This window comes from Sinohyriopsis cumingii, chromosome 1 (assembly GCF_028554795.1).
Source record: "Sinohyriopsis cumingii isolate HCF-2022 chromosome 1, ASM2855479v2, whole genome shotgun sequence".
Lineage (NCBI taxonomy): Eukaryota > Metazoa > Mollusca > Bivalvia > Unionida > Unionidae > Sinohyriopsis > Sinohyriopsis cumingii.
Window position 1 is genome coordinate 31,236,842 of NC_142961.1, and position 16,509 is coordinate 31,253,350.

Sequence of the window (16,509 nt, forward strand, 5' to 3'; positions counted from 1 at the left end):
GTTTGTCATTTTATCATTCATCCAGACTGGGCCTACAGTTTGTCATATTATCATTCATCCAGACTGGGCCTACAGTTTGTCATTTTATCATTCTTCTATAATGGGTCTATAACTTGTCATATTGTTGTTCATCCAGACTGGCCCTACACTGTGTTATATTATCATGGATTTTGGGAGTAGCCCCTGTGTTTCCAGATTAGAAATACAGTTATTGGGTCTTTAAATTCATGGTTTATAGAAGGAGTCCTAGTGCCTCTACAATAGATGTACTGTTTGCTGGGTTGTCATGGAATCATGTTTCATCTTTTGAATTTGTAGTATAATTTGAGTTGTTTGAGACCATGACGTTTTATTATAAATCCTTTAATTCAGTGGTTAGTACTATAGTAAAAGTACATGTGTACATTGTTGTAATAGTTCCATTCATGACTTTGAATGTGGGTTACTTAAACAAACATGAAATTCATAGTACACTTGCCATCACACGCACCATAGCATTTGATAGATTCAGTTGGATTTGAAGGTGAAAATTGGACTGTTTTGCTTATGACTGTTTGAGTCATGTTGAAATGATAAAATTTAATTGTTCTTGAAATTCTAGTAAAACAGATTTATTTGAAATGGACACTGTATAATGAAGATGCACACACCATGTTCACTTATACACAGCATTTATAAGAGTCGGAGAGGAATCCTGAATGTAGGAATTGTTTATTTACATGTTGTTGAATATAGCAGAGTAAATAATCTTTGATTTAAACGGTCAGTACTTTGTGTATTAAGTGATTTATATTCAATGACTTGAATATCTAATTTCATCGGATTATGTGAAACCTTTCAAGGACTTCAGTGATATTATTCATTCACAGGATTACATTGAAGCAATAACATTTTGATGAATAATTCTGTTGAATTCACAATTCGGAATACCTTAGAACAATTTCCGGATTACTTAGAAATTGATGGTACATTATTAGGATTACATTCTAGGAATTCATACACTGTAAGTTATTTTAATTCTCTCACTTTGTTCGATTTTATTTTTTATTGAAATAAATTTATATTTTGGAAAACTTGAATACATGTTGGTTTTACCTTGTCTTGTTACTTGAAGTTTAAACACCTAGATGTAACATGGGTCTTTAAAATCATGATTTATGGAAGTAGTCGCAGTGTTCCCTCAGTAGAAGTACTGTTTGTTGTGTCTTTACATTCATGGATTGGGGCCCCGAGTGGCCGAGTGGTCGAAAGTGCTCACCGTTCTGGATCACTGCCATCTTACCTCTGTCTGCATGGGTTCGAGTCCAAGGCTCGGTTAGCGTGGATACGTGGGAAAGCCTGCCAGTAGCTTCTCGTGGGTTGGTGGTTCTTCCCTGGGTTTTCCAGGCTTCTTCCTCCACCAGTTATACTGGCCGCCATTGATAGCCTATCTTGTGCTGAAAAATGCTGTTAAACCCTACAGCAACAACAACAACAACATTCATGGGTTATGGAAGTAGTCTTAGTTTTCTCACAGTAGAAATACTGTTTGTTGTGTCTTTACAGTCATAGTTTATGGAAGTGGTCCACAGTAGAAATAATGTTTGTTGGGTCTTTAAATTCATAGTTTATGGAAGTAGTCCTAGTATTTCCACAGAAATGCTGTATGTTGGGTCTTTACATTCATAGTTTATGGATGTAGTATTAGTGTTTCCACAGTAGAAATACTGTTTGTTGAGTCTTTAAATTCATAGTTTATGGAAGTAGTATTAGTGTTTCCACAGTAGAAATACTGTTTGTTGGATCTTTAAATTCATAGTTTATGGAAGTAGTCCTAGTGTTTCCACAGTAGATATATCAACCAAAAATTCATACTGCATAAAAAATAGTAAATTCACAGTATCCAGTCTGTCACTGATCCAGACAAACATCTGCAGAGTTGTTTGACCGTATAGCCTTATTTTACCAGCAACAACTTGAGTTTACATTTGACTGCAAATGACAAATCCACTGTTATCCTGACTGCAGATTATCTTGCCAAATCGTATATCCCAGTAAGCCTTGATTATTAAGTGAAATACAATTTATCTGCATTCTATTGCATAGGCTGAAAAACAGGTCTGAGTACCATAGTTACATTCTTCTCTGTCGGCTTTTGTTATACAGGAGAAAATATGGTTGATAGTATTAACATAATGAACATTTGGTCAGAAATTGTAGGGAATAGATCACAGACAGTTGTTTACTGGGGCCAGTTTTGTCTGTTCTAAATGGTACTTACAAAATGATTTTGTTTTGCACACAGATATAGCTATAATTTTCGATCAGTCTTTCAATACAGGGAACTGAAGACTGGGTCTACCAAATTTCAAATGATAATTGATTCGATATATGATTCATACTAACAGTAGGTAAACACCAGTACAAGAGCTGGGGGAAAAAATTATTTTGCACACTACAAGTTTGTGGGAAATAATACACTTTTGCATGATGTAACTTTCTCAGAAATAATACACTTTTGAATACTGTAATATTGTTGGAAATAAAATGCTTTTGCATACAATAATTTTGTTGGAAATAATATACTTTTGCATACAATAATAACTTTGTTGGTGATAATACACTTTAGCATACAATAATATGTTTGTTGGAGATAATATACTTTTGCATACAATAATAACTTTGTTGGATATAATACACTTCAGCATATATTAATAACTTTGTTGGATATAATACACTTTAGCATACAATAATAACTTTGTTGGTGATAATACACTTTAGCATACAATAATAACTTTGTTGGATATAATACACTTCAGCATATATTAATAACTTTGTTGGATATAACAAACTTTAGCCTACAATAATAACTTTGTTGAATATAATACACATTAGCATACAATAATAACTTTGTTGGTGATAATACACTTTAGCATACAATAATAACTTTGTTGGAGATGATACACTGTAGCATACAATAATAACTTTGTTGGAAATAATACACTTTAGCATACAATAAAAACTTTGTTGGAGACGATATACTTTTGCATACAATAATAACTTTGTTGGATATAATACACTTCAGCATACAATAATAACTATGTGGGAAATAATACACTTTAGCATACAATAATAACTTTGTTGGAGATGATACACTCTAGCATACAATAATAACTTTGTTGGAAATAATACACTTTAGCATACAATAATAACTTTGTTGGAGATGATATACTTTTGCATACAATAATAACTTTGTTGGATATAATACACTTTAGCATACAATAATAACTTTGTTGGAAATAATACACTTTAGCATACAATAAAAACTTTGTTGGAGATGATATACTTTTGCATACAGTAATAACTTTGTTGGATATAATACACTTCAGCATACAGTAAAAACTATGTGGGAAATAATACACTTTAGCATACAATAATAACTTTGTTGGAGATGATACACTGTAGCATACAATAATAACTTTGTTGGAAATAATACACTTTAGCATCCAATAAAAACTTTGTTGGAGATGATATACTTTTGCATATAATAATAACTTTGTTGGAAATAATACACTTTAGCATACAATAAAAACTTTGTTGGAAATAATACACTTTAGCATACAATAAAAACTTTGTTGGAGATGATATACTTTTGCATACAATAATAACTTTGTTGGAGATGATATACTTTTGCATATAATAATAACTTTGTTGGAAATAATACACTTTAGCATACAATAAAAACTTTGTTGGAAATAATACACTTCAGCATACAATAAAAACTTTGTTGGAGATGATATACTTTTGCATACAATAATAACTTTGTTGGAGATGATATACTTTTGCATATAATAATAACTTTGTTGGAAATAATACACTTTAGCATACAATAAAAACTTTGTTGGAAATAATACACTTCAGCATACAATAAAAACTTTGTTGGAGATGATATACTTTTGCATACAATAATAACTTTGTTGGATATAATACACTTCAGCATACAATAATAACTATGTGGGAAATAATACACTTTAGCATACAATAATAACTTTGTTGGAGATGATACACTCTAGCATACAGTAATAACTTTGTTGGAAATAATACAAGTTAGCATACAATAATAACTTTGTTGGAGATGATATACTTTTGCATACAATAACTTTGTTGGATATAATACACTCTAGCATACAGTAATAACTTTGTCGGAGATGATACACTCTAGCATACAATAATAACTTTGTTGGTGATAATACACTCTAGCATACAATAATAACTTTGTTGGAAATAATACACTTTAGCATACAGTAATAACTTTGTTGGATATAATACACTTTAGCATACAATAATAACTTTGTTGGATATAATACACTTTAGCATACAATAATAACTTTGTTGGTGATAATACACTCTAGCATACAATAATAACTTTGTTGGATATAATACACATTAGCATACAATAATAACTTTGTTGAATATAATACACATTAGCATATAATAATAACTTTGTTGGATATAATACACTTTAGCATACAATAATAACTTTGTTGGTGATAATACACTCTAGCATACAATAATAACTTTGTTCGAGATAATACACTTTAGCATACAATGATAACTTTGTTGGTGATAAAACACTTTAGCATACAATAATAACTTCGTTGGTGATAAAACACTTTAGCATACAATAATAACTTTGTTGGTGATAATACACTTTAGCATACAATAATAACTTTGTTGGATATAATACACTTTAGCATACAATAATAACTTTGTTGGATATAATACACATTAGCATACAGTAATAACTTTGTTGGATATAATACACATTAGCATACAATAATAACTTTGTTGGATATAATACACATTAGCATACAGTAATAACTTTGTTGGATATAATACACATTAGCATACAATAATAACTTTGTTGGAAATAATACACTTTAGCATACAATAATAACTTTGTTGGATATAATACACTTTAGTATACAATAATAACTTTGTCGGAGATGATACACTCTAGCATATAATAATAACTTTGTTGGTGATAATACACTCTAGCATACAATAATAACTTTGTTGGAGATGATATACTTTTGCATACAATAACTTTGTTGGATATAATACACTTTAGCATATAATAATAACTTTGTTGGATGTAATACACTTTAGCATACAATAATAACTTTGTTGGATATAATACACATTAGCATACAATAATAACTTTGTTAAATATAATACACATTAGCATATAATAATAACTGTTGGATATAATACACTTTAGCATACAATAATAACTTTGTTGGTGATAATACACTTTAGCCTTCAGTAATAACCTTGTTGGATATAATACACTTTAGCATACAATAATAACTTTGTTGGATATAATACACATTAGCATACAATAATAACTTTGTTGGTGATAAAACACATTAGCATACAATAATAACTTTGTTGGTGATAATACACTTTAGCATACAATAATAACCTTGTTGGATATAATACACTTTAGCATACAATAATAACTTTGTTGGATATAATGCACATTAGCATACAATAATAACTTTGTTGGATATAATACACATTAGCATACAATAATAACTTTGTTGGTGATAATACAGTTTAGCATACAATAATAACTTTGTTGGATATAATACATATTAGCATACAATAATAACTTTATTGGTGATAATACACATTAGCATACAATAATAACTTTCTTGGTGATAATACACTTTAGCATACAATAATAACTTTGTTGGATATAATACACATTAGCATATAATAATAACTTTGTTGGATATAATACACTTTAGCATACAGTAATAACTTTGTTGGTGATAATACACTTTAGCATACAATAATAACTTTGTTGGATATAATACACATTAGCATACAATAATAACTTTATTGGTGATAATACACATTAGCATACAATAATAACTTTGTTGGTGATAATACACTTTAGCATACAATAATAACTTTGTTGGATATAATACACATTAGCATATAATAATAACTTTGTTGGATATAATACACTTTAGCATACAATAATAACTTTGTTGGATATATTACACTTTAACATACAATAATAACTTTGTTGGATATATTACACTTTAACATACAATAATAACTTTGTTGGATATAATACACATTAGCATATAATAATAACTTTGTTGGATATAATACACTTTAACATACAATAATAACTTTGTTGGTGATAATACACTTTAGCATACAATAATAACTTTGTTGTATTGTAATTCACATTAGCCTACGATAATAACTTTGTTGGGAATAATACACCTTAGCATACAGTAATAACTTTGTTGGAAATAAAAGGTTCACAGCAAAGACACAATTGTATATGACCTTCTTTGCTTAATTCATATATGTCTGTGTCTTTTTTATTCTCAGAACTACGTCCACAGGAGTGGTAGAACAGCTCGTGCCAGTAAGGAGGGACTTAGTGTAATGATTATTGGACCTGATGATATAAAAAACTACAGGAAAATCATGCATGCTTTAAACAGAAGTAGGTCCAATATCTCTTTCTTTACTTCATACCAGCTAGACACACATACATATGCACATCAAGCTTTCAAAAACCCAAGTCAAGAAATGCTTGACAGTACCTCAGTATTTGTCATCAGGTTACTTTTCTTTATTTACAAGATAAACTTTTCATGAAATTAGTAATGCTTTCTATAAATGAAAGACTTTTAAATGCTTTTTAGCCTATAATAAAAGCCCTTTTGTTCCATTATAAATCAAATGCTTTTTTTCATGGTTCTTAGATTCTTTTTTCCCCAGAGCTATTATTGTTGTCAGTATAATTTTATACATTTAATTGTCCTAAAATATCCAGTTGTAATTGAAATCTTGAGGTTTAATCTGTATTTGATATGCAGCTTTTTAACATAATAAATTGTTATGCCGTGAATGAGAGATTCATAAACAGGATGTAGAGTTTTCACTCTTAAACAAGATGTAGGGTTTTCATATGATGTAGAGTTTTCACTCATAAACACGATGTATGGTTTTCATTTATAAACAAGATGTATGGTTTTCATTCATAAACATGATGTAGGGTTTTCATTCATAAACACGATGTATGGTTTTCATTTATAAACAAGATGTATGGTTTTCATTCATAAACAAGATGTAGGGTTTTCATTTATAAACAAGTTGTAGGGTTTTCATTTATAAGCAAGATGTAGGGTTTTCATTTATAAACAAGCTGTAGGGTTTTCATTTATAAACAAGATGTAGGGTTTACATTCATAAACAAGATGTAGGGTTTTCATTCATAAACAAGAGGGGCCCTGAGTGGCCGAGTGGTCTAAAGCACTCACTGTTACGGATCATTGCCATCTCACCTCTGTCTGTGTGGGTTTGAGTCTCAGGTTCAGCCAATGTGGGTATGTGAGAAAGATTGCCTGTAGCTTCTCATGGGTTGGTGGTTCTTTCCAGGCTTTTCCCAGGTTCTTCCTTCACCGTTTATACAGGCCACCATGTATAGCCTATCTTGTGCTGAAAAATGGCATTAAACCCTACAACAACAATAACAACAACATAAACAAGATGTAGGGTTTTTGTTCATAAACAAGATGTAGGGTTTTCATTCATAAACAAGATGTAGAGTTTTCATTCCTAAACAAGATGTAGGGTTTTCATTCATAAACAAGATGTAGAGTTTTCATTCCTAAACAAGATGTAGGGTTTTCATTCTTAAACAAGATGTAGGGTTTTTGTTCATAAACAAGATGTAGAGTTTTCATTCCTAAACAAGATGTAGGGTTTTCATTCATAAACAAGATGTAGAGTTTTCATTCATAAACAAGATGTAGGGTTTTCATTCATAAACAAGATGTAGGGTTTTCATTCATAAACAAGATGTAGGGTTTTCATTCTTAAACAAGATGTAGGATTTTCATTCATAAATAAGATGTAAGGTTTTCATTCATAAACAAGATGTAGGGTTTTCATTTATAAACAAGATTTGGAGTTTTTGTTCATAAACAAGATGTAGAGTTTCTATTTTATGATTTTCCTCTCCAGATGATGAACTGCCAGTGTTCCCGGTTGAGCATCAGTACATGCCAGAGATCAAGGCCAGAGTCAGTCTGGCCAGACAGATAGACACCAAGGAGTATAGGTAGAAGATTGATTTCAGATGGAACGTTCTGGCATTCCTTGCCAAATAAATGCTCATATTTTTTTGTGTGTCCTGTGACTTGAGCCAACTATATGATAAACATATAAATAACATAACATCATACCTTTGAAATGTGTCTGAGACATGTTTGTTCTTGTACAGACCCTAAAATGGGTAATTTTACCAAATCTGCATTGTGTTTGTGTTATGTTTGGATTTTATTAATGGTGTTGTAGTTTTCAGTTTGTTGCCTCAGAAATTCATTCAGGTTTTGCATTTATCATTTCCATCCATCATTTTTCCTTTATTTTTTATTTTTGTTTTGTTTTTGAGAGTGTTAAAGGAAGGAAACAATATAGTTCACATCTTCTGTTATCAACAGTGTGCATTAATGAAATAGCAAATGCATAAGAAGCAAAAGATGGCAATGAATAAATGATTCCATAATGAATGTAAGTTTTAAGACACTTTAAAAATTGGGACACCATTAATTATTTTTAAAATAACTTTTCATGCTTTCTAAATCTGGGACATGAAATCATTGAAGTTTTTCAAGTACTATAAGTTTTGGGACACCCATAGCTTCTTCTTTCCAACTTGTGATTGACATCAATCAGTCATAACATTAGAGTTCCTGACTTTTGTTCCTTTGATTCAGTAAATGAGTTTGTTATAAATTAAGTTGATATAAATAGTTTAGGGGGGCCCCGAGTGGCCGAGTGGTCTAAAGTCTCGCCGTTCCAGATCACTGCCATCTCATCTCTGTCTGCGTGGGTTCGAGTCCAAAGCTGGGCTAGCGTAGGTACATGGGAAAGCCTGCCAGTAGCTTCTCGTGGATCGGTGGTTCTTCCCTGGGTTTTCCAGGGTTCTTCCTCCACCAGTTATACTTTTCGCCATGTATAGCCTATCTTGTGCTGAAAAATGGCATTAAACCCTAGAACAACAACAACAACATAAATAGTTTAGGAAATCAGTTGTTTAATTTTAATCATATGTTTTTCTTATATCCATTTCAGTATGTATAAATCTTTAAGACATTGAAATGCATTTGGCATTGTTACAAATAAAATAACTTCTCCCTTTTTGCACTTGACTAATTTAATAATTTTGCTTTTTTGCAAGTTTGCAAAAACTTCTTGGCAATCGTGACACACCAGTATTTATAATGTTTTCTAATTCATTAAAACTGTGTTGCCATTAAAAACCATGAAAATAGCCCCATGGTATGATTCATCAATCACATTTTTGACTATATTTCCATCATGGCATCACCACATGTACATGGAAATTTTTAACTCTTGCTAAAGGAAGTACACATCTTCATTTCCAGTCACAGGTACCATGGCATTGAACTGAATTAATGTCATCTATACAGATTATAAGAAGTCACAGAAATAATACTTCAAAAATATTTGAAATGGTAGCAAAGCAGTAGTTTGTTTTGATGTAAGTGATCTTAAGTAGTGACATGTGGCAATTGTGCTTAAATGTTTCAAACTGACTGATCACATGTACATACTTTGCTCAGTTGCCATTGACTGGTTGATCTAATAACAAATTTTGCTTCTAAACTGAGCACCATAATAATCAACTGTGTCCTGTCTTGTCCCCCATAATATGTTGAAACAGTAAGATGGTTTGGTTAATGTCAAATGTGGTATTGCCATCTGACAAACTCAACTCCACTGTTTAGTTATTTTCAGGATAAAAAGCATTAAATAGTTTGGATTCCTGTCATAAAATAAAATACAGATTACTGCCTGACTGATCCAACAACTAAAATCACAAATGACATGCCAGTACAACCAGCAGTAAGTGTAAAAATATAAACAAAGTTGTGAATTATTTCATTTAATTAAAATAAAAAACAGTACATGTATAGACACTGTGATCATGTCACACACTATATTATTTTTCCAGATTGTTTCCAACTTTAGAATCTTTCTTTGAGCAGAAATGGTGGAGTTTGGGGGCTTGGGTTACAAACTGACATTGTTTCAAACTACTGGATGGTCTGTGTAGACTTGTATGCTTCAAACTGTAAAACCACTCCTGATTAATTTGCAAACCGTTGTAATGTTGGCTGACATTGTCCATGTGTGATCTCAGACCTTGGTAATGTTGGTAGACATTGACCAGGTGTGAGATCAGGCCTTGGTAATTTTAGCAGACATTGGCCATGTGTGAGATCAGGCCTTGGTAATGTTGGCAGACATTGGCCAGGTGAGAAGTCAGGCCTTAGTAATGTTAGTAGACATTGGCCAGGTGTGAGAGCAGGCCTTTGTAATATTGGCAGACATTTGCCATGCATGAGATGAGGCCTTTGTCATGTTGGCAAACATTGGCCATGTGTGAGATCAGGCCTTTGTCATGTTGGCAAACATTGGCCATGTGTGATATCAGGCCTTTGTCATGTTGGCAGACATTGACCAGGTGTAATATCAGACCTTTGTAATGTTGGCAGACATTGGCCAGGTTTTATATCAGACCTTTGTAATGTTGGCAGACATTGGCCAGGTGTAATATCAGACCTCTGTAATGTTGGCAGACATCGGCCAGGTGTGATATCATGCCTCTTTTTGTTGACACTGCCATCAGCAAATAGTGAGCTATACAAACCATGTCGGTGATAACTTTGAGATTTTGTTTGAAGATTTTATGTTTAGGTAATTGACAGTGATACAGAAAGAGGGTGGATAGCCTATACAGGGCTCAGAAATTCCACTTGTCCACTCGTTCTGATGAGTCAGTTGTGGATTAAATAAGTGGATTTTTCCCTGAACAAGCAACACAGCTTATAGTTACAGTACAGTTTGATGTCCTGGAGGATCAGTAGCAGTTTGAACATTTTTCAAGGCCTGGTACATCACAGTACATGGTGCATCAAGGGGTGGTATGTCATAGTACATGGTACATTAAGGCCTGGTACATCACAGTACATCAAGGGCTGGTATGTCATAGTACATGGTATATTAAGGCCTGGTACTCACAGTACATGGTACATCAAGGGCTGGTATGTCATAGTATATGGTACATTAAGGCCTGGTACATCACATTACATGGTACATCAAGGCCTGGTGTGTCATAGTACATGGTACATCAAGGCCTTGTATGTCATAGTATATGGTACATTGAGGCCTGGTACATCATAGTACATGGTACATCAAGGCCAGTTATATCCTAGTACATGGTACATCAAGGCCTGGTACATCATAGTACATGTTACTTCAAGGCCTACTATATCCTAGTACATGGTACATCAAGGCCTGGTACATTATAGTGCATGTTACATCAAGGCCTGGTATATTCTAGTACATAGCACCTCAAGGCCTGGTACATCATAGTACATGGTACATCAAGGCCTGGTATGTCATAGGACATGGTACATCATGGTACTGGTTCATCAAGGGCTGATACGCCATTGTAAATATTTCAAGTGAGCCACAAAACTCTTTTTTTTTCTTCACAAAGCATCTGGTGCTTTATCTAGCTCATTGTCAAGGTTTTAAATGTCTTTCTTTTCTGATCAGATTTTCAAAGAAGAAGCACCAGAATAGTTGGTTTGAGAAAGCAGCCAAAGAGGTGGACATAGAGTTGGATGAAGAACTGTATCTTTAAAAGCCAATGCTTTAAAACTATTTTTAGGTCAACAAGGTTACAGACCCTAAAAAGGGTAATTTTACCAAATCTGTTTGCATTTCATTTGCATTCTGTGTGCATTTCATTTGCATTCTATTCACATTTGCATTACATATATCATCTAAAAAAAATTGTTTATGGTCTGAAAACTGCATTCAGATTGAGGATTCATCACTTCTGTCCATAATTTTGTATTCATTGTTCTCATTTAGCATGAACTGAAAAGTCAGGTTTTCCATGTTAGAAAGTGTTAAAGGGAAAGAACTTTAACTTTTTTATTTTGTCTTATTAGATATGTACTTTAAAGCCCTAATGAAACCTTTCGTCATAAATTTCACCATTCTCCAGTCTAACTCAGGTCTGAAAAGATGGAAATAATTTGCAAAAAAGCTATCTGACATAAACCATTCTTTGAAATAATCAAGATTAAATGATATTAAAGTTTTCAGTTTAGAATTAAGAGGTGCTACCCCTAAATTCGGTCAATGAACACATTCATAATTCCATTCTTTTTTGGGATTGCTCCAAAAGTAATAATGTGATAATTTCAACAAATTCCATTAGTGACCAATCTAATAATAACAACATTTGCATGTGGTGCACAAATTGATTCAAGAGGGAATGAAGAGAGCCAGGCCCACTTTTTTAAGTGGATCTGAGAAGAAAAAAGCATGCATTAGATGAAAATAAGTCTTGGGTGTTCATTAGTGATCAACAGGGGCACTAGAATAAGTTGAAGGGTGAACTTGGGTTGAAGACAGTCTGATATAGCATGGTGTTGGCTACTTATGTTTTCAACAGTAATGTCATCAAATCTTGTGTTCCAGTTTTCATCTGAAATTGGTTGACCCACGGATGTCGCCGATCAATTTAGGATTAATTTGTACATTTGAAATGGCAGGGTTTCTCAGTTCAAGGGAGAAATTACATGGCTCATAATGTGTTGAAATGTCAATATTATCTGGTTTTAATGAAATCCAAAGAGGTTTAGGAACAATATCTTTCAAGATTTAGTATTATTCAGATGATTTGGCATATCTGACTTTTTATGCTTAATTAAAATACAACCACAACTGCAATAGGTGTAAATTTTAGTCAATAAATATTTGTCAGTAAATGTTAATTCTTGTTTAGTTTCATTGAAATAAAAATTATAGAGATACAACCACCAGTGATAATGTCTACTTTGAGAAGAGTAATGTTTTGCCTTTGTTAAGTGTCATCGTAGAGATTCCTTAGAGATTATCATGCAAAAGTACTCTTATTTCTGAAAAAGTAGCTGTAGCTTGAAAATAATCAATTTTCAGTTCCCTTCATGAAATGCATTCAGAATTTGTTCTGTTTTTGTTTCTTATTCATTGTTCTGCGTTTTGCATTTGCACTCTTCATTTTCTTCAAAATGTCTGCATTCATTCCATTTGAGTTCTTCTGCATTCTGTTTGTTTTCATTCCATTTTTATATCACTGGTACAGTTATCTGTTTCAAGTATCTTAATGCAATTTTGTGCAGAGCATCTCAATCATATGGATTGGGATATGAATGTTGTCAATGTTGTCAGGTCCCATTTTATGGAAACTCTGTAGATATGTTCTCATTTTCTGCCTAAAAATACCCTTTAAAATTTTAGTTGGAGGTAGAGATAGCTGGATACATTTTTATGGATGTGATCCTCGTATAAACTGCACTCAAAAAAATAAATCATGAATTTATATTAAAAGTTAAAATTTTAAGTAAATTTAACTTATACATTAGGTAGTATAATTTTTCCATCAAAATAAGTGTAGAGCTTGTTTTGAAAGAATGGTTGATTGGAAACCAAGGAAGCACTAAATCTCATTTCATTACTATTGTCAAGTCAATATCTTCACTACTTAACATTTTTGATGCCTTTAACAATCCACATGCTTGTAATCCCATTGTGGGGAAAGAAAAAATGTTTAACTGTTTTGTAAATAGAAAAGGTATTTCTGAATCAGTATTTTGTTTTTCATGAGTATTTCAAGAAGATAAACCAGATTTCAAAACAATGTACTCATGTTTAGACATTTACGCATGCACAGTATTATTGTTTTTCTTGTTGACTATTTTAAAACATCAGTATAAAAACCTTGACATCTTGTCAGATTGAATGACTTAGGTGACACCCATGAACAGACACAGCACAAACATGAGATAAAACAGTTGAAGGCTGCTCTAGATAGTATGTTGAGTCAATCTCTGATGCAGACACACTTGTTTGGTCGATACCCAACGAAGATGGGCAAACTGCAGACATTTCAGAGAACTCGTGAGTTACCTTTACAATATTTGAGCATATTCCACGCATATTGATTTGCAGAGTTTGAGCATATTCCATACATATTGATTAGCTAAGTATGAGCATATTCCATGCATATTGATTAGCAGTTTGAGCATATTCCATGTATATTGATTAGCAGCTTGAGCATATTCCATGCATATTGATTAGCAGCTTGAGCATATTCCATGTATATTGATTAGCAGTTTGAGCATATTCCATGCATATTGATTAGCAGTTTGAGCATATTCCATGCATATTGATTAGCAGTTTGAGCATATTCCATGCATATTGATTAGCAGTTTGAGCGTATTCCATCATATTGATTTGCAGAGTTTGAACATATTCCATCATATTGATTAGCAGTTTGAGCATATTCCATGCATATTGATTAGCAGTTTGAGCATATTCCATGCATATTGATTAGCAGTTTGAGCATATTCCATCATATTGATTAGCAGTTTGAGCATATTCCATTATATTGATTTGCAGAGTTTGAGCATGTTCCATCATATTGATTAGCAGTTTGAGCATATTCCATGCATATTGATTAGCAGTTTGAGCATATTCCATCATATTGATTTGCAGAGTTTGAGCATATTCCATGCATATTGATTAGCAGTTTGAGCATATTCCATCATATTGATTAGCAGTTTGAGCATATTCCATCATATTGATTAGCAGTTTGAGCATATTCCATTATATTGATTTGTAGAGTTTGAGCATGTTCCATCATATTGATTAGCAGTTTGAGCATGTTCCATGCATATTGATTAGCAGCTTGAGCATATTCCATGCATATTGATTAGCAGCTTGAGCATATTCCATGTATATTGTTTAGCAGTTTGAGCATATTCCATGCATATTGATTAGCAGTTTGAGCATATTCCATCATATTGATTTGCAGAGTACACATTATTCTGGCAAAACTTGGCAAATACACTTGACAGTAAATCCTGCCCAGTATGAAATGTCCATATAAAGGGAACTACCCATAAAAAATTGCACTGTCCATTGAGCATCCTTGCTGTAAAGTTTAAAGTGTAGGATATTAAAAGGATTTTGCTTAGGACTAGACTTGGGCTTTTGTTTACATTATTATGTTTGTTTTCATTATAATACATCATAATACATTCAGTGAAATAGTTTTCATTTTGAATTGGCTTATTTCAGAAATTTTACAAAACTTCATTTTTAAAGCTTATTGAATGACGTAAGGCCTTTCATATGACAGAATTGTATAGCAGTTATTTTTGCCATTCTTTAGATACTGAAATTGTAGATCTTGTTTGTAAGAAGCTGTTGTGATGGAAAAGTATATTGTTAAAATAAATCCTGAGAGAATATTCTTGGAATGGATTTGTTCTGCCCTGTTTATGATTGTTGTAAGCATGGATGTATTTGTATAATTAATATTTTACTTTCTCAGGAATAAGAAAAAAATGAATAGAGTAAAAATCCTCAAATGCATTTGATAGTAAATGTCTTCTGCTGTCATCATTTCCATTTCTGAATTGTTGTTCTTTGTACAGATGATGATCAAGATGCGTTGAAGAGGGTGAAGAAGGAAAAGCTCAGTCAGAAAGAAATTCCTTTAATGGACCAAACCAAATCTCACAACAGGAAAACTAAACAAATATGGAAGAAGAAGAATGATAAAAAAGAGAAATAAATATTAAGATTATGTTTTTGATCCTCATTGTTTTTAATAAAGATGTCTTTGATTTAAACATACTGTGTTTGTCTGTCTGTCCATCAGAATGCTTAGATCAACACCATATATTCTAGCTAGACTTAGTTTGACTGTAGAAGAGAAACATTAGGTGTATGGGTGTATAGAATTGCAGTTCAAGGTCACCATGACCATATCAACTGTTTCAGACTGATTATTTGATTTTTTTTTTCTTTCATTGATTCACCATTCTTTATGTGTAATTTAATGGCTGGTAAGCATTGTCAATAAGAAACCTACATCAATGATGATATGAATGCATTATGGGTTATGGTCACTACATCACTGCATTCAATAGGTGTGTGTCCAAAAGCAGAGTTTGTCAGTCCTGGGTATCTGAGGTGAGGTCACTTGGATAGTTTGAGAGCTAGCAGTTGTCTCTTATGGTAACTTGAGCTTTGCCAGTCCTTAGTATCTGATGGTGAAACCACTTGGATAACTTGAGAGTTGGCAATTATATCACATGGTAACTTGATCTGTGCATTCATATCATCATCAGAATCAATGCATGCTATTTAATCACCTGTTTTGTACAAAAGAAACTTATTAAAGGTCAAAGGACAAAGCAAGACATGCAGTACAAGTTTCTGCATGATACCATTATGTGAAGTCTTTCACTTTTATGTGTGACTTGAATTAAAGAAAAATGAAACCTTAGATCATGGATGTCCAACCTTTTTTGACTGGGGGCCAAGGCAGATCAGATG

At 32.5% G+C, this 16,509-nt stretch overlaps 1 protein-coding gene across 2 annotated transcripts in view; it reads left to right on the forward strand.

Moving 5' to 3' along the window:
- LOC149806640 (ATP-dependent RNA helicase DDX24-like) overlaps nt 1-15,802 on the forward strand; it is a 74,090-nt gene extending 58,288 nt beyond the window's left edge. For both annotated transcript variants that reach the window (XM_089956001.1, XM_089956010.1), the window contains exons 14-18: nt 6,394-6,511; nt 8,038-8,134; nt 11,665-11,742; nt 13,898-14,061; nt 15,603-15,802. In XM_089956001.1, the coding sequence (XP_089812127.1) occupies nt 6,394-6,511; nt 8,038-8,134; nt 11,665-11,742; nt 13,898-14,061; nt 15,603-15,742 (597 nt within the window). In that variant the 3' untranslated portion in view covers nt 15,743-15,802. The remainder of the gene's footprint in view (nt 1-6,393; nt 6,512-8,037; nt 8,135-11,664; nt 11,743-13,897; nt 14,062-15,602) is intronic.
- Nucleotides 15,803-16,509: the final 707 nt, after the last annotated feature.